The sequence below is a fragment of the Coffea arabica genome, chromosome 10c (assembly GCF_036785885.1).
Source record: "Coffea arabica cultivar ET-39 chromosome 10c, Coffea Arabica ET-39 HiFi, whole genome shotgun sequence".
In the NCBI taxonomy this organism is placed as follows: domain Eukaryota; kingdom Viridiplantae; phylum Streptophyta; class Magnoliopsida; order Gentianales; family Rubiaceae; genus Coffea; species Coffea arabica.
Window position 1 is genome coordinate 30,365,029 of NC_092329.1, and position 24,727 is coordinate 30,389,755.

General features: G+C 31.2%; 1 protein-coding gene across 7 annotated transcripts in view; it reads left to right on the forward strand.

The window, feature by feature from the left end:
• Positions 1 to 480: 480 nt before the first annotated feature.
• The window catches only part of LOC113715079 (protein NUCLEOLAR FACTOR 1-like), a 48,829-nt gene continuing 24,582 nt past the window's right edge, over positions 481 to 24,727 (forward strand). The window contains exons 1-15 of one of the 7 annotated variants that reach the window (XR_011822348.1): positions 529 to 635; positions 744 to 788; positions 1,267 to 1,364; positions 1,431 to 1,538; positions 1,623 to 1,779; positions 3,483 to 3,556; positions 4,733 to 4,910; positions 5,769 to 5,913; positions 7,133 to 7,256; positions 8,966 to 9,063; positions 9,234 to 9,359; positions 10,407 to 10,487; positions 11,316 to 11,497; positions 12,970 to 13,042; positions 21,166 to 22,867. Coding sequence is in view for 2 of the 7 variants with exons in the window: in XM_072068887.1 (XP_071924988.1) it covers positions 1,334 to 1,364; positions 1,431 to 1,538; positions 1,623 to 1,779; positions 3,483 to 3,556; positions 4,733 to 4,910; positions 5,769 to 5,913; positions 7,133 to 7,256; positions 8,966 to 9,063; positions 9,234 to 9,359; positions 10,407 to 10,487; positions 11,316 to 11,497; positions 12,970 to 13,042; positions 14,547 to 14,558 (1,389 nt within the window). In the remaining 5 variants the exon portion in view is untranslated. Of the gene's footprint in view, positions 636 to 743; positions 789 to 1,266; positions 1,365 to 1,430; positions 1,539 to 1,622; positions 1,780 to 3,482; positions 3,557 to 4,732; positions 4,911 to 5,768; positions 5,914 to 7,132; positions 7,257 to 8,965; positions 9,064 to 9,233; positions 9,360 to 10,406; positions 10,488 to 11,315; positions 11,498 to 12,969; positions 13,043 to 14,546; positions 16,215 to 21,165; positions 22,868 to 24,727 lie in introns of those variants that run through there. The other 6 variants (XR_011822347.1, XM_072068887.1, XR_011822349.1 and 3 more) reach the window with 6 other exon arrangements.

Here is a 24,727-nt window from a genome sequence, read left to right on the forward strand (position 1 = left end):
TAGCAACGGAAGATAAATACATGAAACAATTTTTCAATTTCCCACACCAAAAGTAAAAAGCTATTGTAAAATGACACTATTAGACATGAGTTGAAAATATATAGTCCATTCAATGAATATTTTGAGGGATGAAAATGTAATTAAACAAGAGAAAATTAGTTGGCTGATAGAAATCAACATCACATCTCATTAATGCTTCTTGTAAATGCTGCAAAACAGCCAATGTTTCACTGACATTCGGCTAAGCCTTGCAACAAGCAACAAGTAGTTCCAATAGCTCTTGAACAGAACAAATGGATTGCAATGAACACTAACCAAAAGAACAACCACAACCAAAAGGCTTTAAGGACAAAAATGCTCTGAAGTGAGCAGATGAAATTTTATGGACAAAAATGCCCAATGAACAGGAACCCAAAACCAAAACGTCTTCTTATAATATATATATAATATAAAGATATAAAGATATATAAAGATATATATATATATATATATATATATATATAATTTCATGCAAATTCCATAATTATTTTCTATAGTTCTTTGAAATAGACCCAAATTTGACCCCAATACACCTCCAAAGATCAATGCTTTCTCCCCGAGAGGATTCAAAAGAGTCACCTGATTTAATAACAGAGGTTAGTTCGCTTCTCAATTTCAGGATGTCTTTCATCCTTTTTCAATTTGAGTTTTGCAAATTTAGGGCTCTTGATAATTGGGCTTTCTCTTGTTCACGTTTTCCTCAGTTGGGCTTTGCTTAGATCACTAATTTATTCAATTACAGTAAACAGGTTTCTCTTTAATTGGCTTGATGTCTTGCTTTCTTCATTTTCTGCAGCATTTGTTGAATTTTTAGTTGTAATTTAGTGTAGATTGTTTCTGAATTGATTCTTTTATGTGAAAAAGGTGTTCTTGGGTCCGTGCAGATAATTGAAAACTATCAGTTTGAGGGGAAAGGAAGAATTTTGAGTTGTGGGGTTTAGGTTGGCGACTTTTGTTCTGAATTTTTTTGGGGAGATAAAACAGAACCTTGAAAAATGTTGTCAAGATCGTATACTAATCTCTTAGATTTGGCATCCGGGAATATTCCGGTAATGGGTAGAGAGAAGGAAAGGAGAAGGTTTCCTAGGGTCATGACCGTGCCCGGAAGTATATGTGAGCTAGATGATGACCAGGCGCATAGTGTTTCATCGGATAATCCGTCTTCAATACTGTTTCTATCTTCTGTATAACACCCTTTTTTTAATTTGTGGTTTTGATTTTGTTTAGGGTTTCTTTCCTTCTTTAACTTATTAACGTGCCAGAGCTCCAACAAAGCTTGAAGAATCAAGTTTCAATGGGAAAACCAGGATTTGCAAGAAAAAGAGGTAAAATTTCCATTAGTTTGCTTCGTAATGTTCGTTTATACTTATTAATAGGTGCATCGTATATAGGATTGAAGAGAGTGAACAGTTCAAAGCCATTTAAGAAGTTCAAAAATCTGAAGCTAAATCTTGGAGCAGAAAAACTTGTACCTAAGCAACCTCTAGAAAATGACTCAGGTGAGCAGTATTACATTTTAGTTTTCTTTTAAGGATTTTTTTTTTGTTATTAGTGATTTTTTTAGTCTTTTTTAAATGTTCTAGAGGATTGGTCTGATGAAAATTCTGAGGCTGAATTAGAAACCAAAGAAGAAGAAGTAGAAGAGGATATTGTTTTTAACAGAAAGCCAACAATGTATGACAATTTATTGAAGAGGTTGGGATCAAGTAGTCAATTAATTGCAAATGCTATTAAGCAAAGGTAGTACTCTGGTGCTACAAAATCTGTGTCCCCCTTTTTCTTAATCTGTGAAATATACCCCCTTTTGATTGTGATGGTGAATTATTTACTTCTTGATGGTTTTATGTGTTTAAAATTTGCTGATTGACCATAGTCGATCATTTGGATAATGTCTTGATGATGATGATATTGGAATTTTCAATGTAGAAAGTGCTGTTTTCATTGCATTGAATGTTTGCTTGAGTTTTATAATGGCCAGTCTGGAAATAAATTCAGTGTACTATGCGAGTAAAGGAATACATGTTATAAGAGTTTGTTATGTATTACATGTTTTTATTTTTATCTGCGTAGTATGCCCCCTTTTGATTTTGCTGGTTAATTATTACATATTGATTGTTTAATGCGTTTAAAATTTGCTGATTGAACCTGTGGGACTTTCGTTGGTTTTGAAAGTCTATCATTTGTTATATGTATTACATGTTTTTATTTTTATCATACCCCATTTTGATTTGCGGGTTAATTATTACATATTGATGGTTTCATGCGTTTAAAATTTGCTGATTGAACCTGTGGGACTTTAGTTGGTTTTGAAAGCCTATCATTTGGAAACTGTAACTTGGATGATTGGCAATTTAATGTAGAAAGTGCTGTTTTGGTATATGTAATGCATTGCTTGAGGTTGCTAATTGTCATTCTGGAAATAAATTTGATTTGCTCTATGGATAAAAGGAATACATGTTATAAGAGCATGTTTGAAATAGTGCTATGAGTGGAGGTTGGTGGGTTCCCAAGAACTAGGGCATTGAGGTGCACTGTAGCATATTCCCCTAGTGTTTTTGGGGTTTGTTAAGTTTTCTTTTGTAAGATAATGATAATTGCTTTGTTATTGTGGAATTGAAGTGTCAAATGACATTTTTTCGGGATTTGGTTAATGTTAAAAGCATCAATTGCTTCTCCATTAATCAGTATTTTACATTGTTTGATGATCATTGGTAATGGCAAAAAAATTGTGATGAAAGAGGTGGAGAAACAGATGTAGTGATGTCTTTAATCTCTTTCCCTGAAACAATAGGTGCTAATCCTTAATTTATTTTGTTTGTAAAGGTATATGAACTTTTTTTCTTTGCTTATGGAAGATATATGGTTTTGTTTTCCTGGTAATCAGAGCCTGTGCTTTAACAAAGATGAAAAATATTATGGAAAGCATAAATGAGTTACAGAGGATGGAAATTATTTCAGTAAGTTTGATTTCAAGTATCTAGTCAAACTGGTGATTAGTGTAGGGTGAACTGTTTTATGTTGATTATGAGAAATGAAAGTTAAAAAATACAAGTCCTTGAAAATTGTTCTTGTCATGATGAGGCACGCAGATGGTTCTTGGAATAAGTTTTGTCACCGCGATAGTGTAACTGATGTGTTTCACTGCATAAGAAGTGTTAGTTTTCTCATGCATAACTTTTTTCATGGTTAGGAGGTCAGTCAAATCAATCATTGTTATTCTCAAAAGTAATTCTCCATGTTGCTGTAGACACTTGGCTGATTTTTTTACTATTCTAGTTGCATTGAATGAATTCATGATGTTGATTTATTTAGTCCTGTGAAAACTTACATAAGAAAAGTGTCTCTCCTGTGAATAGAAAAAGAGAAGAAGAAACTCAATTCATGATGTCGATTTATTTAGTCTGTGAAAACTTACATAAGAAAAGTGTTTCTCCTGTGAATAGAAAAAGAGGAGAAGAAGGGAAAAGTGATACAGAAGATGATGAATCAGAAAGTGAGGTTGAAGATGACAATGAAGGTAGACAATATGCTCTTTATGAATCAGTTGTAGAATTTGTATTTTGTTGCTTCATTTGGTTACAAGGAAGTATAATGTCTTTCATTCTCTTTTCTCATCAAATGTAAACTTCAATGCATCACATTATTATTGTTATATCCTTTAATGCTTTTACTGAGCCTTTGCCTAGTTGATCCGTAAGTTTACATGTTGATTATTACCTCCATCATAGATTGTACTGGGTTTCTTGGTTCCATGTTTTCAGTTAATCGGCTTGTTTATTAGTTTCAAGCACTATGATAATTTGGATAGAATGTATTGAGCACATAGTCCACTATGTTATTTAGGTGAAAACATGTGGTGATGAGCTTGCACGCTAGTTACTGTAGCTTGAAAATTTTTTAGAGCACGAGTTTTGATCATTAATGCTCACATTAGCTTACTTATGTGAAGGATTGGAATTATGTCATGTTTCAGATTCTGTGGGGGCTAAAGTGTTAAACTTGTTATATTTAAAACTGGGCATAATAATAATTTTGGAGAAAAGTTCAACTAGTATTCTTTAATCCTACTGCCTTGGGTGCATAGATGAGATGGAAAATAAAAGTTAATAATCTTTCCTTGATGTAAAATTTAAACATCTTTGCATCATCGGAGGGATAAAACACTTTTTGTGTCTTGGAATTAGTATTTTTTATTTATTGATACACATGGGTTAAAATGGATTTTTGTTCTTTTTTCCTGTACAACATGTCGAAGTCTGTTCATATATCGGAAGTTATCAAGTTAAAGTGAATGGTTAGATATCATTAATTACTTGGGCATATCTTTTATCACCAAAATATTCAGTTGAAAAATTAGATAAATTTTCAAGTTATAAGCAATTGCTTATAGTCTGAAGTCACCTCAGAAGCACAACTTTTCAAATAAGCAACCATAACAATACAAACAATAAGAAAAACTATGGAAGGCATGATCTTTAATTGCTCAATTGATTACTACAACCCTATCGGCGTTGCTTTTATATTTTTCCAACTAAAAAAATTAGTAATCTTGCCTAAAGCTGATATGTTGATAATTTATGGTGTGGTAAGAGTAGTGATGCAATCAACTTGTTATGTCATTTTGTAATGTGAGCTGCTTGGGTAGCTGACTGTTGAATATTGATTTATTTATTTATTTATTTTTTTGAATTAGGGAGTATTGATGAGTCTCCTAGAAGTATTGAAATGATAAATGGTGCCAAAGAAAGTGGTGTGCCAGGTTATACAGAAAAGAGTGAAGATTCTGGATCAGATGATGGAGAGATTGGTGCCTCTGACTCAGACGAAGAACATGATTCGAGAACAAATGTTGAATCCATTACCAGCAGAAGGTATTCTTACATGACATAAATTGCATTGGTTTTTCTATTATCGCTTTTGGGATTCCATTTTTTCTTATAAAACAAACAAAGGTGGAAAGCGAAAAGGACAAAGGTGGAAAGCGAAAAGGAAATCAACTTATGTTTTTAAAAAAGCAAGGACAAACTTTGGTTGTTTATAATCTAATTTTTATCCACCAAGGAAATGATAGATACATTATGGCACTGAAATGCGAGCATTTTGGAGTCTTTTTGTTGTCATTATCAAATTTGCTCATTGACTTCTTTTTATTCTTCCTTTGGATCATTGATCTTTATTTTGTTGCCCTTCTTAATGGAATTTGTGATGGCGTATTCATTTAATGATCATGTACCTAGTTTGACTAGTTACTGCAAAAGAGAGAGGGTATGATATGTAGGTGCTTCTTTACTGTGCATTATGCCAGTTTTGTTTTATAAATTTAAATCTCCAAGGAAAGTGATAAATTTGTTTTGAAGTTGTGCTTTTCCTATTCGCGTTTCTACAACGAGACTTTTCTTATATATATATATATATATATATATATTTTTTTTTTTTTGGTTGTAAACTTTGCACTGTACGAGAAACCTTGTAATTTCCTAGTTTGAATGATTGCAAGGAATTTATACCTGACTAAGAAATTAATCGAACACAAGTATAGAATTTCATGGGCGATCTTTTACATGTTTTTCAATGTAGATGGTCTTTAACATTTTTAACATGTTTTCCTATTCCTTTTGGAACCAGTGCAACAACTGTTCTGCATTCTAATACGATGTTCTACCCCCACCGAAAATATATGGGACACAAGAACTGTCTATATACCTAACTTGAGGTTTCTGAACTTGTAGTACATTCAGCAGTCACTTGGAATATAAATTATCTCAAGGAGAGGTTGACAACTTATTCAAGAGGAAATGGAATTACAAATGGGAAGTTCCTGCTCTTCGTGCACCCAATTGCAAGTGGAGAGGAACTGGAGACTGTTTTTTGAAGGTAGATCTCTTTAATTATAACTGTTGGTTGATATGGTGAGTTTCTGCATGCAAAGAGCTCTAACTGTTGTAATAGTTATCGTCTTGTAATTCTGGTTCCTTTAGCCTAGTGGTTGATTGATGCGGATTTGTGTGGATCTAATAGCCCATTGTGTTTATTTACTTCAAGTTTTGGGCATACGATGCTGCAGTTGGACCCTCCCTCCCACAAGCATACAAAAAATCAGTTTCTCCTGAAGTAAAACAACTCTTTTAATATTCATGACCTGTTTTTTGTGGGTGGATAAGGAAGATTTTAGGGTAATATCCTACTATTTGGTCTTTTAGCGCCAAATACTCTTTGTTTGTTAGCATTGGGAGAGAATTTTGGAGGTTAAGTCCTGTTTGCAGTGTGGTATGGCAGTGCTTGTCATTTAGAGTATCTCTGAACATCATCTATCATTGTATTTCATGATCTAGTTCTTAGATGGTGGCATGACTAAGCTCAATACATGATTTATTGCCTGTGTTCATGTTGCATTAGCTGAGGATTTTTTGGGAAGGTAGTCGTTTACTTTTATTCTTTTGGAGCATTTTTTTTAATGTATCATAGTTCTTGACTTTTTAAAGCCAATTTTGCCCTTATCTTTTCCACAACCATATGATCATCAATCAATATGCTTGAGCCCTGAGCTCATTTCGCTATTTATCTAGGAGTCATGAATGTTTTGAGTTCATTCATTTTTCTTGTTGCATTAGTATGTTTATCTCTACAAATCATTGAAAGATAAAGATGTACAACTTGGTGTTTATAGATTAAATTTTGCTGTTATTTAACTTCACCCACTTGGTATCATCTGATGATCTTGGATAGGTTTAATTTTTTTTTTTTTTTTAAGGTAGCTTATGAAATTTAAACTATCTTCTATGCCTTTTGTTTTGATATTGGAGGAGAGTGCTTTCTCCTCTATTTACAACTTTCTTTCTTCCTTTCTGTTATGTGTTTCTGTGATTTGGTTCCGCATTCTAGTGCTGTGTGGACTGTGTAAAAATGTTACGCTAGTTAGAAGTCGTTGATGTTGCAGCAAAGGGAAATTAATGGAGTCTTTATTGGTGCACCTTGCACTTTGTCTGTTGTTGCCTTTTGAGATCTTTTTGATCTCCTTTATAGACTCTATTTAAAAGGACTTGAGTATAGTTCCGAGAGTAGCAGGACAAGTAATTGATGACTGGTTATGCAGGACATTGACATGAATGAAATGTGTGGCCTCAAGCCAAGATTGTATAAGCATTGGGTAGGTGTCTACCAAGGATCTGGCGGCACTGATTTTCAATCATCTGAGCAGAGATTCTTTTTCTCCATCTGTAAGTGATCTAACAAACTTGGCCACACCTTTCTGCCACTCAAACTTCTTATGTTACTTATGATTAATAGTGGTGATGGTTTTCATCAATGTGATGTTGAATTAAATTGTAGCATTTGCTGTCACCTTGGAAGAGGAATTTTGTGGTGTTAACTTATGTGTGGAACAACTTATAGCATGCCTGGCATGTTTAAAAGTGCTTATAAACCTTTAGGTCTATCCTGTTTGTTAGTTTATTTTTGTGCTGTTACTGAATTTACTTTGGCCCTATCACTTGGCACCAGAAATTGTGTATGAACCAGTAGCAGTCTGATACATGTGAAAGAATGAATCATACTTACTCTGAAGAAGAAATTCTTGTTAGCGAGATTTAGTTCTAGAAACATTCAAGGAAAATTTAACTATATTAGTTTCTATTCCTCCTAAGTTCTTCAATCATTGTGTTCAGATTTCATAATAACGAAGGCAATATGGATTTATCCACATAAATATAAAATTCTTTTTGACTCCTTCAGTTGGCTTAATTTTTGTATAATTTTCTTGAGAATTGCATTTTGCATAATTATTTATTATAGTTGCCCTTCCTGGTTGAGTTTGGTTTCTTGAGAGTCCCAAATTAATATCTCAAAAAACAAAAGTGGCTTTGTCAGGTTGTACTTCATTCTGCACTTTGCATCAGAAACTTTTAAAGACTAGGTCTAGGGGTTGTAATGTTATTTACAAGCAGTTGATTGGAAAAGGCTAGGTTTTTTATTACCCTGGATGACATATCTTAACAATGCTGGAATACTCAGCAAAAGACATAAGAAATTAATTGGTGATAACGCAATTTTCTTGGTCATCTTTGTTTGGTTTAATTGGTATTGCTTCTAAATTCAATCTAATTGCTGCTTGCTGTGTATTACTTCAGGTTCAATTATGTGATTCTTTAGTTGGGTTTCATTTTGCATCAAACATTGATGAACAGATTTAATGTTGACAAACTGGCATGTTATTGAGCATGTATTGCATAACAAATGTTAAAAGCATACAGGTGTATATTTTTTATATTAAAAGTACTTTTGCTTTTCCCCTTTTTCTTTGGTAGGCGGAAAGGTGTCAATGCCCCGTGTATGTTTAGATGGTCTTCATAGTGCATTCTTTTTTTTTTTTTTTAAAGAATGTATATTTCTGCAAACCAAATGTTTATTTATCTATTTAAAAGGCAAAGTTTAGGGGCAACTTTGAGATTCCTTTTAACGTCTAAGCTGTCCATTATTTTATTCTAGGGAATCAGAGTCAACCACGAGCAAGATATACATATGCTTCTCAGTGTAGATGATATAAAATGACTGAAAACCTTGTGATTCTCTGAGATGCCTTTGGACTTTATTTTCGATTTTCTTCCATGCTTGACCCCCTTTCTGCAATAGTTGTTTAACTTATCAAAGATCAGCAACTAGAATATAAGTTATTTAACATGAAGTGGTCCTTTTTAAAATGCAGTTTGGGATTGAGCCTTATTATTCAGCTTATATTTGCTATCATATTTCCCCTTTTTTGTCACTCTGAGCTTATTTTGCGTTAACAATTGATAGTCAATCACTTTTTGACACATTCTAGAGAATTGAGATGGTTGTTGCTTTATGTTAAACTCTTGCTTGTTCAATGGGGTTATATTCATCAGTTAAAAGTTGTACATGTAATCTTGCAATCACACTATTTCTGTAGGCAACAGCTATCGGGATGTATTACACCATAACAAGAAGCCTTTTTATCTTAAAGGTCAAGAGGACTCGAGTATCCTGGATGCTTATGTTTTGCACACTGTATGTATATGGTTTTATACTTGTATTTTGGTCATTGCCTTTGTGTTTTGAATTGGCATTTCCTTTCCAACTTTCTCTATATGGATTTTTAATTGTTATAGCATCATTTTGTAATGAGAAGCGAAACAACATTGTGTATTTCAAACTGCTGATAAAACAGTGGTATGCAGTTAAATCATGTTTTGAGAACAAGGATTTTGATCAGTAAAAATGATGCAAAAGTGGCTGATGCTCAAGGACAAGGGGGCATTCTCAATGGTGATGGTTTCCTGGACCATGGGTTTACTCGTCCTAAGGTATTCATAGTGCTTGCTCTAGGTGTAATTCTGCACATAAGAAAGGTTATGCACAAAATTTTCTTCCATGCGTCTGTTTATTTATTCTGGTTGTCTGAATTGGCTGTTTATCTATTCCGTTCTTACTAGTCTGGTGTTGTTCTTATGATCTTTTTCCCCCTTTGTCATGTAATCAATTTATTGTTCATCTAAGTGGCTATCTTTTGCTCAATGAACAGTTACTATAAATTGGTAAACCTAATGTATGCGCAAGTTTCTCCATCTATTAGTAATTGTTAGGTAGACTTGAGGTCAGAAAGAGCTGTGCCTTCTCCTGGCAAATTTGAACTTCACTTCGTAGGCTTTCTGGTTTTGTCAATATTTGCTTTGGTGCTACCTTGCCCTTGAATTTCAAAAGTGCTGCAGTTTTCGGACCCTCTTATATCTGATACAGACAGTGACCGATCCAAGGGAATGGATATTTGAAAAGGGAAAAGATTCTGAAAGTTTGCCTTTCTTTTCACGTGAACTACTTGACGCCTTTGTTAAGTGATTATCATAGAGCAGAGCTTGTTCTTGAGTTCCAAAACCATGGTGCCAAAGATTAGAAAGTATTGATCAGAGGTGCCTGCATGGACAACTTGGCATCTCTGTTTCATCGCCCAGATCTTTCACCAATCATGTGCTACTCTCTTAACCCACAAGACGTACAGATTTACCCTACTTTTTTGGTCACTTGTAGCTGATTTATTTAGGTTAATGTAATGAACTTCTTCCTGTTAATTTTCTCACCTCGGAAGTTTATACCTACATTGTAGACACTATACATGTCTGAAAATCCACTTGGGAAAGAGACTAACAGGACGCAGAAGCAACTGACTCAAGTTTGAAATTAAGGGAGGATTGAAGAATGCTTAAAGTTTCTTTCATATTTGTTTTATGTGTCTGACAACTTTCTTATACATTTTAGTTTTGATGTCCTGGGCACACTTTTAAGATTCTTAATTGCTTTAATGTTGACACTTTCAGAAGATAAGCTTTTGCCCTTGTTTTTGTTTTAATTTTCAGGTCTTGATCCTTTTGCCTTTAGCAAGCATTGCATTTTGGGTAGTAAAGAGGTTGATCCAGTTAACCCCTTCAAAGCATAAGGTATTGCTGCACTGTCCTAGAGCACTCGTAGGAAAGGTCAATGAGTTTTTGTGCATAAGAGCCAACTGAGGCTGGTTATCTTCTTGTTTAGCACTATTCTTACATAACTTCTTATCGAAAACTCAAATGTATCTGTTGTGTTGTCGACAATGACTTTTCAGTCTTCTGCACTTAATACAACTTGCCTGATGGACAGTGATACTTTATGGACTGGAGCACATACATGGTCTTACGCCCAGATATGACTTTCCATTGACTTGGGCTAAAGAATGCAATGCATCTCAAGATGCGCATTCGCATGCTAGTGACCAAAAAGAAAAGCCAGTCTTCTGTAGGATAATTACTGATTGTGACTAAAAATTTCAACTATGCTCAAGAAGTAGGAACAACGATGGCATATATTTCTTATTGCTTCCATGGGAAGAAATTAAGGAGATTTTAATGTGTTTTTGAATGTGTGTGGTGTAATGTTCATGCTGACACGCGGGAGACTGGCAAATGGTCCTCCTAGACTGGTTATGGATCTCCACTTTTCCAACTAAACAGTAGATTCTACATGGACTGAGTAGAAGAGGAGACGAGCATTCTAAGTTCTCCAATCGAGTTCTTGTGGAGTCTGGATAATTGTGATGCTTAGAACTTAAAGGGACTAAATTGACTGTGGTAGCTGCAAATATGATGTCTTATAATCTTTGCTTCTCGTCATTATTTGGGCATTTGCATAGGTCATCTGTGTGGAGTTAATCAGTCTTCTGTTGCTATAGTTATTGATTGTCATTAAAATGAACAGTCTCTTCAATGCATTTTCTGCATTGTCCTATTCCCCAGGTTAATATTGAACACATGGATCGCTTTACTGAGGAGTTTGGGAGTGGAGGAGTTGAAAGTGAGGAGGAGGATGAGGATGTTGAGAACTCAAAAAGAAAGAAGTCCTCTAAACCTTCTGACTTTCAGTCATTGTTTGGTGGGAATAACAATGATCATTTCATGATAGGCATCAAGTATATGGGGTAAAATATCTGATCTTGACTTGTTGACTAGTGTGAGATTCTTAATTATTTGACTCTGTTTGAGCAGACTTCTTTAGGGAGCTCCTTTTTCTATTGCATGTCAATTCTTACGCATTCATTGGGTGTTTTCTGAAAAGATGAATGGAGCAATGCTTGTATTTTTTTATATTGATTGTAATTTCTTGGAGAAATAAAATCATTTGGGCTTTTGGCTGTCCGTTGTGACTAAGCCAAGTCTAACATTACAGTCATTTGTTTTCATATGTTTAGCTTTTTTCTCGTACTAAGTTGTCACTCTTCATTAACTTGATGAGGACATCTAAAGGCTGCAAAGTAATTCATGCTTTTTATCCCATTGTGCAATTTTATGGTATATGATTTAATAATGTACTGATTTGGACCAGTTGCCAAAACTATAGCAATCAGTTGATTAAGTAACCTTGAAAATTCGGACTACTCATGCTCTAACACAGTTCCCTCCATGACCCTTGGCATTGTGACAGAACTTAGTTATATGAAATTATATTCTTTAAATGTCTTTGACTGGGAAGGCTTGCATTTTAGGAGTATCGACTTTGTCGTTTCTTAGTACCAAGGAAATAGATGGTTTGAAATGATTGGCTGGGTTAGCATCAAATAAAAGGAGGTTTTGAACTTTGTCAAGAGATTTCTTTTTTGGAAAGAGCTGACGGTGACTTTCTGCAGTCTAAGCATCACATGATATGTTTTGTGGGAAGTGTGTGAGTTTGTTTAATGTTTAATATAACAGGACATGATTGCATAACAAGGTTCCTTTTATTTTATTTTAACATATTGGTTAGAAGCTTCTTCCTGGTTCTCAAGAAAAGTCTTCCCTATCAACATTGCTTGTGGAGGTGTTGATGGGACAGGAACTTCCATCCCTCAATTCCCCTCGGCAGGCTAAAATACTTCAACATCCAGGCATCAGACCTAATTTACCAGTAACCACTAACCACCAAAGGGCTCTTGGTGCATGCTTAGAGCGATTGGCCTAGTAATATTGCTTTAAAAATTTACCAAGTAGTGAGTTTTAGTTCTTCTGATTGAAGTAAGGTCATTTTCATGAGTGGAAAAAATCTGCAGACGTCAAAAGAGATTCTTCATAAGATGAGCTAGGGAATTGTTGATAATGACAAAATGGTGATTAGGCACAATTTGAGGGTTAAGTTGGATTTATTGTTATATGTATGAATCCAAAAGAATTGTATAGTCCATTAAGAAATCATGCATACTAGTTTTTAGCTGTGAAATAACTTCTTTATTCTTTCTCTGATGCACAATAGTAATTTGTTCTGTTTTGAAATCACATATTCTTTTCAAGCTCTGGTTCCTTATTAATCGTGTTGTTCTTGAAGATTTGGAAAAGCCCTGAGGTGTCTTCATTATTCTGATTATTAAGCTTTGGTGTTTTGCTTCTAATAATATTTCTTCATTTGATTGTTTATTGGCAGGAGGAAGATCAAGTTATATGCTGATTTTTATTCCTCAGACATAATAGTTGCTTCCCCTCTTGGTTTGATCACTGTGAGTCTTTAACTAGTCACGGTGATTTGGTTCTTAATGCTATGCATACTATGCCATGTGATCTCTTTTATCTGCATCGAGCATGTTTTGAGTTTTGGATTGCTATAGGTTGAAAATCTTGCCAGTAAACTATAAACTCCTCATCATGGATTGCTCCCTTGGCTGCTTGTTTGCTGTGTATTATCTTTTTGCTATCTATACTATGTTTGTTAGCGGTGATTATGACCAGTTTTCAGATTTTTTGGAAATTTATATAGGTTTTTAGTGTTAACCAGTTAACAAAAAATTATGTGGTTCAATTGGGCATCATAAAGAGGTGTAGTCCAACCCAATTTTTGGTCCAACTTTTAATTTTAACCAAGAAATTTTAGCAGTACAATTCAACCATCCAGTTGGCTGAGTTACTCCACATTTTTTATGTAATACAAGAAACTAATAGTCGCATTCAACGGAAATGTTTACATGACAGTAGTGAATTTAGAAGGAACTGTATAATACGTATTTAAAGGATTGATAGATTGTACTTTTATTCTGTAACTTTTTGGCCTATATTTAGAGCACCTCTACCAGTTACCAGCCTTCAAGTCTTGAAATGATTTTTAGGCCTTCATTTATTTAGGTCTTCAACCATTGCATCTACTTGTAATAAAGTGTTAACCATTTCCACCAGTGGTTGAACCAAATTGGAAATTCTTTGTTGCAACTTTCTTTGAATGTAAAAAACCAGGAATGATTGAATGGTCTAAAAAGGAAAGCACGATACCATGCCATTTTGTAATCTTGGTATGTGAATCCATCTGGAATGAAATTCACTGAAAATGATTTTTTCGAATAAAGAGAAGTCCATTCTCCAGGAGAACAAACTTTCTTTATAATACACTTGGAATGACTAATAATGTTTGGATTCTTTTTATCTGGAATGGGGTAAATCTCTACAGATTGAGTATCTGTAGGGATTAATTCATAATAGTCTAGATTTTTTGAAGGGTCATCTGGTTGCCAATAGCATTTTGGAGGAAAGATCCTTTGAGTAACTTGATGAAGAGAAGAGTATATGGGTATTTCTTGGAATCTGGTTAAAGTAATATGTTGAGTAAATGGCTTTGTGAAATAAGTATTTCCTTGAGATTTTTCTGGGGATTTTGCTAATTGTTGAATGGGTCTAATTTGAGAAGCAATTGGAGTAGCAGCTTGACTATAAGTCAATGCTGGAAAATCTGATAATAGTTGAAATCTATTTTGAGAAACAGGAGTAAGACTCATGGCATAACTTTTCATTCATAATGTCCAAAAGGTGTTGTAAATGCTGTTTTGTATCTATCTTTTGGGTCTATTATTATTTGCCAATATCCTGATTTCATATCAAATTTGGAAAATATTTTTGCATTGAATAATCTATTGAGCAAATCTCTTTTATTAGGAATAGGATATCTAATCCATTGTAATACTTTATTTAAAGGTTTATAATTTATTACTAATCTTGGAACTCCTCTTTCTTTTTCAGCTTGATTCATGACATAAAATGCAGCACAACTCCAAGGTGATTTTGAAGGTGTTATTAATCCTTTTTCTATTAATATTTTTATTTCCTTCTTACAAAATTCTAGTAATTCAGAATTCATCTGTATTGGTCTAGCTTTTGTTGGAATATTCTTTTCTTCAAAGTCCTTTTCATAAGGTAATTCTATCATATGTTGTTTTCTATCCCAAAAAGCATTAGGAATATCTGCACAAATTTCTTTTTGAAATAATTCTTCTAGTTCTGATATTCTTTTTTGTATTTTAATATCATTTATTTGTTCTTCAATTTTTAAATAAGCTTTTTCTTCTTTAATATAGTTTATTTGTTGTTGTACTTTAGTGATGGTATTTATTGTTTTATATATTGAAGATGTTTGTAATGTTTGTAATTCTTTCTGTCTTATTGGAGTTAGAAATTTGAAGGTAATAATTTTTCCCATTATATTTACTGAAATTCCTTCATGACTTACTAGAAATGGATATATTTGAATTAAAAAAGGTGTACCTAATATTACATCATGATTTATATTGTTTACAATTATGAAATTATGTCTAATACAATATTCATTATTACATATTGATCCTTTGGTAAATTTATATTTTACTTCTAAATCTTCTCCATTTGCTGCCATTAGTTTTTCTTTTGTTCTTTCACAATATTTTGTGGGAATTATTCCTTCTTTTATACAACTTGTATCAGCTCCACTATCTATTAGAGCTACAAAGGTTTCTTTGAAATCTTCTACTGTAATGGTAACTAGTGCAAACCATTTTTGAAAAGTCATTTTTTCTATAGTATTTATATACTGGTCTTCTTTTATTGGGTTTTCTGCTATTGATATTTCGTTTGTTTTAGTATTAGAGGTTGAAGGTTGATTATTATCTATTAATGTTAATTTTGATTCTATTTCTAAATCTTTTAATTTTAATTCTATTATTTCTTGTTGTAATTGTTTTGCTTGTATTGGAAAAACCTCTGCCAATGTCATTGGTAAGAGAATTCAAAATAAAATGGTGGACTGGATTCAATCAAGAATTTGGCGATCAAACTAATGTGATCAGATTCCTGACCACTGGAGACAAATTAAAGTGGACAGCTACTACCACTACTCAAAAGGAGACAAGACAGTCAACAATCATTCCACCCACTACACCAGTCACTCCAAAAAGAGACAAAGAAAAAGTGACGGAAATGGCATCCGAAGAAACAGCCAGTAACTTTTTGATAAAGCAAATTATGCAGAACCCCGAGATGCTGAAAGAATATTTGAATTATTTACAAAAGCCAAAAGAAGAAGACAAAATAGAGGAGCCAGCAGGATCATCCGAATCTACTTTTGATCCTTTTGATGATCCCATCGGTGGACAAAATCCAAACGACTTTTGAAAAAGAATGTCGGCCACCACAAATGAAAGCAAAATTCAAATGAAATGCAGAATCGAGCCTCTATAAATAGATTCAAGATTCAGAAGACAGGCATCGGCGAAGAAATATCAGAAGTTGTAATAGACTTGTCTTAGTTTTCCTACGATTACCACTCACTCCGAAGTTCTCCTACTATTCCCACTCACTCTAAATAACCATTGTACTCCAAAGTCTTTGTAGAAGTGGATTTCATCATTACAATAAAGTCTTCAAGGTTGGAATTCATTACAAGCTTCCGTTAGGCACTCAACAATCAAAAGTAAGTCCAACTATTTATGTTTATTACATTCTAAGTCCCTACAATATTTGCTTCTAGTTAACGTATATGATTAATTGCAAAGTCCTGGGTAGAAGTGGTATCAGAGCCACACCCTTATTTGCATAAGCATATTTAGACTTCGTCTTTACATTTTCTAACTTTGAATTTAGTCTCTATTTAAATTATCTATTTCATGCATTTATGATCATTTATTTTATTAAACTTTTACTGAAAACGTTGGTAAGACTTGAGGCCTTGTTAGTCCGTTGGTAAGTCCAGAAAAGGATGTTCCAGGCATAGTGCTCGGTTGTTCCCGTCTAGGTAAAAATTTAATTAAAATAATAAACATGGCTGCATTTTTTAGACAATTAAAAATAGGATCAAATTCAAAACGAGATAATGTAATACAAAGTCATGAATATCATATGCCTATAAATAATTCAGATTGGACTATTCCAGAAGAAAAAATAGAACATATTTATAGAATAGGCCCTTTAGATTTCAAAACTGCTTTATCAGTTAAAACTCATGAAGAAACCATATCACTTCAAGAAGAATATCAATCAATTCAACTATTAAATCATAGCACAATTCAAAAATATTTAAGAAAAGAATATCGATATATTCATATAGGTTTAATACAGATTGCTGTAAAACCTTTATTCCATCTAGGAGTTGATGCTCCAATATATTTAGCATTAAGAGATACTAGAATAAAAAGATATAAACCTTCTTTATTATCAATGATTCAAACAAATGTTTGTAATGGACCAATATATTTTAACTGTGCTCCAAATTTTTCAATAGACTTAACAGATCCACACATTTTGAATTCAGTCATATTAGATATTCATCTACAAGGAAATGAATTTGAAAATACTTCAACTTTCAAGTATAAAACTCCTGTTCCAGAAGTTATAAATCAAAATCAATCAGATTATTCCCCGACCCATTCTCAAATGAAAGGAGAAATAAATGTTATAAGTAAACCATATAAAGTAAATCATAAATATTTACAAGAAGATTTTGATAATGAAGAAAATACTGAAAAAAGAATTTGGTTTTTTCAATTAGAATCAAAATATAAAGAAAAATTAATACTAGAATGGAAAGAGGAATTAGAAAAAAGAAAATTTGATTTTCCTTTCTTTACCTGGTTATCATTTTACATTTCAAAAATAGGAATTAATGATGTTTATAATACTTCTCAAATAAATGTTCAAACTAATTTATATAAAAAATGGAAATTAAAAGACGATCAAATATTAACTTCAATTCACCCCCCATTACAAGAAGTAAAAATTAATATAGGACAAGGAGAAATTATAGCCTCACCTTTTAAAAAAGGAAGAGAAGTTGAATCAAGTACAAATAATTCAATAAACCTAGAAGATATTAAAAAGGTTTATCAACAAAATAATTATACAAATCAAATTCTACATACGATATCTCAACATATGGAAATATTAAATACAAAAATTGACACTCTAAAGAAATCAGATTCAAAATTCCCAAATGATATATCAGCACCTCATTTCCAACCTAGAAGTTTGACAAGAGAAAAAGAGCAAGATTTAGTACAAAGTATTAATAATCAAAAAATAAATACTACAGATAATTTATTAAATAAAATATCTAATGCATTACAAAATCTAACTACAGATTCTAATTCTTCAGTAGAATTTTCTTCTATTATTTGGTCTAATGTGTTTATTTAGCAAGATACCACTTTAATTTATTACCACGATACCATGAAATTTTATTAAAATTTCAAAAAACTTTGAAATCTGCTATATAATTTAAGCATCCTAGAAATCTTTGTAATTGAGTTTTATCTTTTATTTCATCTGGAAATTTAGTAGCAAATTCTAAAGCTCTATTAATTGGTTTTATTGTTCCTTGATATATATTATGTCCTAAAAATCTTACTTTAGTTTGAAATAATTTCATTTTTGGGGCGGAAACAACTAATCCATTTTTCTTGACTACTTTTAAAAATATACTTAAATGTTTGAAATGTTGTTCTATTGATTCTGAAAATATTAATACATCATCTATGTATACTATACTGAATGAGCTGTAAGGATTGAAAATATCATTCATTATATTTTGAAATTCTGATGGTGCATTTTTTAATCCAAATGGCATAACTTTCCATTCATAATGTCCAAAAGGTGTTGTAAATGCTGTTTTGTATCTATCTTTTGGGTCTATTATTATTTGCCAATATCCTGATTTCATATCAAATTTGGAAAATATTTTTGCATTGAATAATCTATTGAGCAAATCTTTTTTATTAGGAATAGGATATCTAATCCATTGTAATACTTTATTTAAAGGTTTATAATTTATTACTAATCTTGGAACTCATCTTTCTTTTTCAGCTTGATTCATGACATAAAATGCAGCACAACTCCAAGGTGATTTTGAAGGTGTTATTAATCCTTTTTCTATTAATATTTTTATTTCCTTCTTACAAAATTCTAGTAATTCAGAATTCATCTGTATTGGTCTAGCTTTTGTTGGAATATTCTTTTCTTCAAAGTCCTTTTCATAAGGTAATTCTATCATATGTTGTTTTCTATCCCAAAAAGCATTAGGAATATCTGCACAAATTTCTTTTTGAAATAATTCTTCTAATTCTGATATTCTTTTTTGTATTTTAATATCATTTAATTGTTCTTCAATTTTTAAATAAGATTTTTCTTCTTTAATATAATTTATTTGTTGTTGTACTTTAGTAATGGTATTTATTGTTTTATATATTGAAGATGTTTGTAAGGTTTGTAGTTCTTTCTGTCTTATTGGAGTTAAAAATTTGAAGGTAATAATTTTTCCCATTATATTTACTGAAATTCCTTCATGACTTACTACAAATGGATATATTTGAATTAAAAAGGGTGTACCTAATATTACATCATGATTTATATTGTTTACAATTATGAAATTATGTTTAATACAATATTCATTATTACATATTGAACCTTTTGTAAATTTATATTTTACTTCTAAATCTTGTCCATTTGCTGCCATTAGTTTTTCTTTTGTTCTTTCACAATATTTAGTGGGAATTATTCCTTCCTTAATACAACTTGTATCAGCTCCACTATCTATAAGAGCTACAAATGTTTCTTTGAAATCTTCTACTGTAATAGTTACTAATGCAAACCATTTTTGAAAAATCATTCTTTCTATAATATTTATATATTGGTCTTCTTTTACTGGGTTTTCTGCTATTGATATTTCGTCTGTTTTGGTATTAGAGGTTGAAGGTTGATTATTATTTATTAATGTTAATTTTGATTCTATTTCTAAATCTTTTAATTTTAATTCTATTATTTCTTGTTGTAATTGTTTTACTTGTATTTTAAGATTATTAATTTCTGATTGAAGATCTTTAGTAGTTTCTTTCTTCATTACATTTATATTTTGATATTTATCTATTAATTTTGATATGCTAAAAGGTTCTATTATCTTTGGCATTTTATCTTCTTGAATAATTAAGCTTTTTAATCTTTCCAAATATTCTTTTTTAGCTATTGGATCGTCAATTTTTTCTATTATATCTAGTAAAAATTCTTTATCTTCTTTTTTAGTTATTACATTGATATATTTTGGAGTACAATTACAATCTTCTTCACTGTCTGAACTGGAAATATCATCTAAATAATCATCTTCTATATTTTGTTCTTTTTCATTTATTAATAAATTTATTAATTTATTTTTTATCTCTTCTTCGTTTACACAAATTTCATTTATTTTTTCTTTTAGTTTACATTTATTTGCTTTATGTCCTATTCTTCCACATTTATAACAAACAATTTTCTTTTTAATAAATTTTCTCTTTTTAGTTGGTTCATTTTCTTTAGAGTTTTTATACCTTGTTTTCTTAGAGTATTTTTTAACTTTCTTTTTGTATGCTGATGGTGATTTAATTCTTTTAATTCCAAATGCATCACAGAATGATCCTACTTCTTTCTGTTTTGATCCATATTTTATTTGTAATCTTAATTCTGAACATAACATTAATCCTTCTTTTTTCACAAAAGCAAATAATTGTCCAAAAGTAATATTTTCGAATGAAATGACATCTGTTCCCATTTCCTTTTGTAAATTATCCATTATTCTTTGTGAAAATAAGCTTGGTAATCCAGTTATGAATCTTTCTTTCCAGAATGAAGCATTACAATCTGGTCTTCTTAATACATTTGTTAAGAACATATCTTTATACCATCTAAAATCTGATAAAGTTGGACATCTTAAATTTGTTAAAAATGTTTTATTAGAATTTAATTCCTCTTTTGGATTTCCTATAAAATACATAACTATTGTTACAATTAAAAATTCTGCAGCATCTGATTGTATTTGAATATTTCCTTGATCATCTTCTATTTCTTGAGTATGATCTAGTATTGATAATTTATCTTGTAATGTTAAAGCATTATCCCACCAATTCTTTAATTGTCCAGTAAATCCTGAAACTAGTAAAGTTGCAATATTTCTTTCTTGAATATTTTTAATTTTATAAGCTAATCTAGCCATTCCCATTTCTTGTAAATTATTTAATACTTCATATTCAGCTTTACCATCGATATTCCATTCATATATTGAATCTCCGTCATATTTAGTCGTTCTAAATTTTGATCTTTCTTCATATTGAATATCTGGAGGACTTGGGCATAACTTTCCATTCATAATGTCCAAAAGGTGTTGTAAATGCTGTTTTATATCTATCTTTTGGATTTATTATTATTTGCCAATATCCAGATTTCATATCAAACTTTGAAAATATCTTGGCATTAAATAATCTATTGAGTAAATCTCTTTTATTAGGAATAGGATATCTAATCCATTGTAATACTTTATTTAAAGGTTTATAATTTATTACTAATCTTGGAACTCCTCTTTCTTTTTCAGCTTGATTCATTACATAAAATGCAGCACAACTCCAAGGTGATTTTGAAGGTGTTATTAATTCTTTATCTATTAATATTTTTATTTCCTTCTTACAAAATTCTAATAACTCAGAGTTCATTTGTATTGGTCTGGCTTTTGTTGGAATGTTTTTTTCTTCAAAGTCTTTTTCATAGGGCAATTCTATCATGTGTTGTTTTCTATCCCAAAAAGCATTAGGAATATCTGCACAAATTTCTTTTTGAAATAATTCTTCTAGTTCTGATATTCTTTTTTGTATTTTAATATCATTTATTTGTTCTTCAATTTTTAAATAAGCTTTTTCTTCTTTAATATAGTTTATTTGTTGTTGTACTTTAGTGATGGTATTTATTGTTTTATATATTGAAGATGTTTGTAATGTTTGTAATTCTTTCTGTCTTATTGGAGTTAGAAATTTGAAGGTAATAATTTTTCCCATTATATTTACTGAAATTCCTTCATGACTTACTAGAAATGGATATATTTGAATTAAAAAAGGTGTACCTAATATTACATCATGATTTATATTGTTTACAATTATGAAATTATGTCTAATACAATATTCATTATTACATATTGATCCTTTGGTAAATTTATATTTTACTTCTAAATCTTCTCCATTTGCTGCCATTAGTTTTTCTTTTGTTCTTTCACAATATTTTGTGGGAATTATTCCTTCTTTTATACAACTTGTATCAGCTCCACTATCTATTAGAGCTACAAAGGTTTCTTTGAAATCTTCTACTGTAATGGTAACTAGTGCAAACCATTTTTGAAAAGTCATTTTTTCTATAGTATTTATATACTGGTCTTCTTTTATTGGGTTTTCTGCTATTGATATTTCGTTTGTTTTAGTATTAGAGGTTGAAGGTTGATTATTATCTATTAATGTTAATTTTGATTCTATTTCTAAATCTTTTAATTTTAATTCTATTATTTCTTGTTGTAATTGTTTTGCTTGTATTGGAAAAACCTCTGCCAATGTCATTGGTAAGAGAATTCAAAATAAAATGGTGGACTGGATTCAATCAAGAATTTGGCGATCAAACTAATGTGATCAGATTCCTGACCACTGGAGACAAATTAAAGTGGACAGCTACTACCACTACTCAAAAGGAGACAAGACAGTCAACAATCATTCCACCCACTACACCAGTCACTCCAAAAAGAGACAAAGAAAAAGTGACGGAAATGGCATCCGAAGAAACAGCCAGTAACTTTTTGATAAAGCAAATTATGCAGAACCCCGAGATGCTGAAAGAATATTTGAATTATTTACAAAAGCCAAAAGAAGAAGACAAAATAGAGGAGCCAGCAGGATCATCCGAATCTACTTTTGATCCTTTTGATGATCCCATCGGTGGACAAAATCCAAACGACTTTTGAAAAAGAATGTCGGCCACCACAAATGAAAGCAAAATTCAAATGAAATGCAGAATCGAGCCTCTATAAATAGATTCAAGATTCAGAAGACAGGCATCGGCGAAGAAATATCAGAAGTTGTAATAGACTTGTCTTAGTTTTCCTACGATTACCACTCACTCCGAAGTTCTCCTACTATTCCCACTCACTCTAAATAACCATTGTACTCCAAAGTCTTTGTAGAAGTGGATTTCATCATTACAATAAAGTCTTCAAGGTTGGAATTCATTACAAGCTTCCGTTAGGCACTCAACAATCAAAAGTAAGTCCAACTATTTATGTTTATTACATTCTAAGTCCCTACAATATTTGCTTCTAGTTAACGTATATGATTAATTGCAAAGTCCTGGGTAGAAGTGGTATCAGAGCCACACCCTTATTTGCATAAGCATATTTAGACTTCGTCTTTACATTTTCTAACTTTGAATTTAGTCTCTATTTAAATTATCTATTTCATGCATTTATGATCATTTATTTTATTAAACTTTTACTGAAAACGTTGGTAAGACTTGAGGCCTTGTTAGTCCGTTGGTAAGTCCAGAAAAGGATGTTCCAGGCATAGTGCTCGGTTGTTCCCGTCTAGGTAAAAATTTAATTAAAATAATAAACATGGCTGCATTTTTTAGACAATTAAAAATAGGATCAAATTCAAAACGAGATAATGTAATACAAAGTCATGAATATCATATGCCTATAAATAATTCAGATTGGACTATTCCAGAAGAAAAAATAGAACATATTTATAGAATAGGCCCTTTAGATTTCAAAACTGCTTTATCAGTTAAAACTCATGAAGAAACCATATCACTTCAAGAAGAATATCAATCAATTCAACTATTAAATCATAGCACAATTCAAAAATATTTAAGAAAAGAATATCGATATATTCATATAGGTTTAATACAGATTGCTGTAAAACCTTTATTCCATCTAGGAGTTGATGCTCCAATATATTTAGCATTAAGAGATACTAGAATAAAAAGATATAAACCTTCTTTATTATCAATGATTCAAACAAATGTTTGTAATGGACCAATATATTTTAACTGTGCTCCAAATTTTTCAATAGACTTAACAGATCCACACATTTTGAATTCAGTCATATTAGATATTCATCTACAAGGAAATGAATTTGAAAATACTTCAACTTTCAAGTATAAAACTCCTGTTCCAGAAGTTATAAATCAAAATCAATCAGATTATTCCCCGACCCATTCTCAAATGAAAGGAGAAATAAATGTTATAAGTAAACCATATAAAGTAAATCATAAATATTTACAAGAAGATTTTGATAATGAAGAAAATACTGAAAAAAGAATTTGGTTTTTTCAATTAGAATCAAAATATAAAGAAAAATTAATACTAGAATGGAAAGAGGAATTAGAAAAAAGAAAATTTGATTTTCCTTTCTTTACCTGGTTATCATTTTACATTTCAAAAATAGGAATTAATGATGTTTATAATACTTCTCAAATAAATGTTCAAACTAATTTATATAAAAAATGGAAATTAAAAGACGATCAAATATTAACTTCAATTCACCCCCCATTACAAGAAGTAAAAATTAATATAGGACAAGGAGAAATTATAGCCTCACCTTTTAAAAAAGGAAGAGAAGTTGAATCAAGTACAAATAATTCAATAAACCTAGAAGATATTAAAAAGGTTTATCAACAAAATAATTATACAAATCAAATTCTACATACGATATCTCAACATATGGAAATATTAAATACAAAAATTGACACTCTAAAGAAATCAGATTCAAAATTCCCAAATGATATATCAGCACCTCATTTCCAACCTAGAAGTTTGACAAGAGAAAAAGAGCAAGATTTAGTACAAAGTATTAATAATCAAAAAATAAATACTACAGATAATTTATTAAATAAAATATCTAATGCATTACAAAATCTAACTACAGATTCTAATTCTTCAGTAGAATTTTCTTCTATTATTTGGTCTAATGTGTTTATTTAGCAAGATACCACTTTAATTTATTACCACGATACCATGAAATTTTATTAAAATTTCAAAAAACTTTGAAATCTGCTATATAATTTAAGCATCCTAGAAATCTTTGTAATTGAGTTTTATCTTTTATTTCATCTGGAAATTTAGT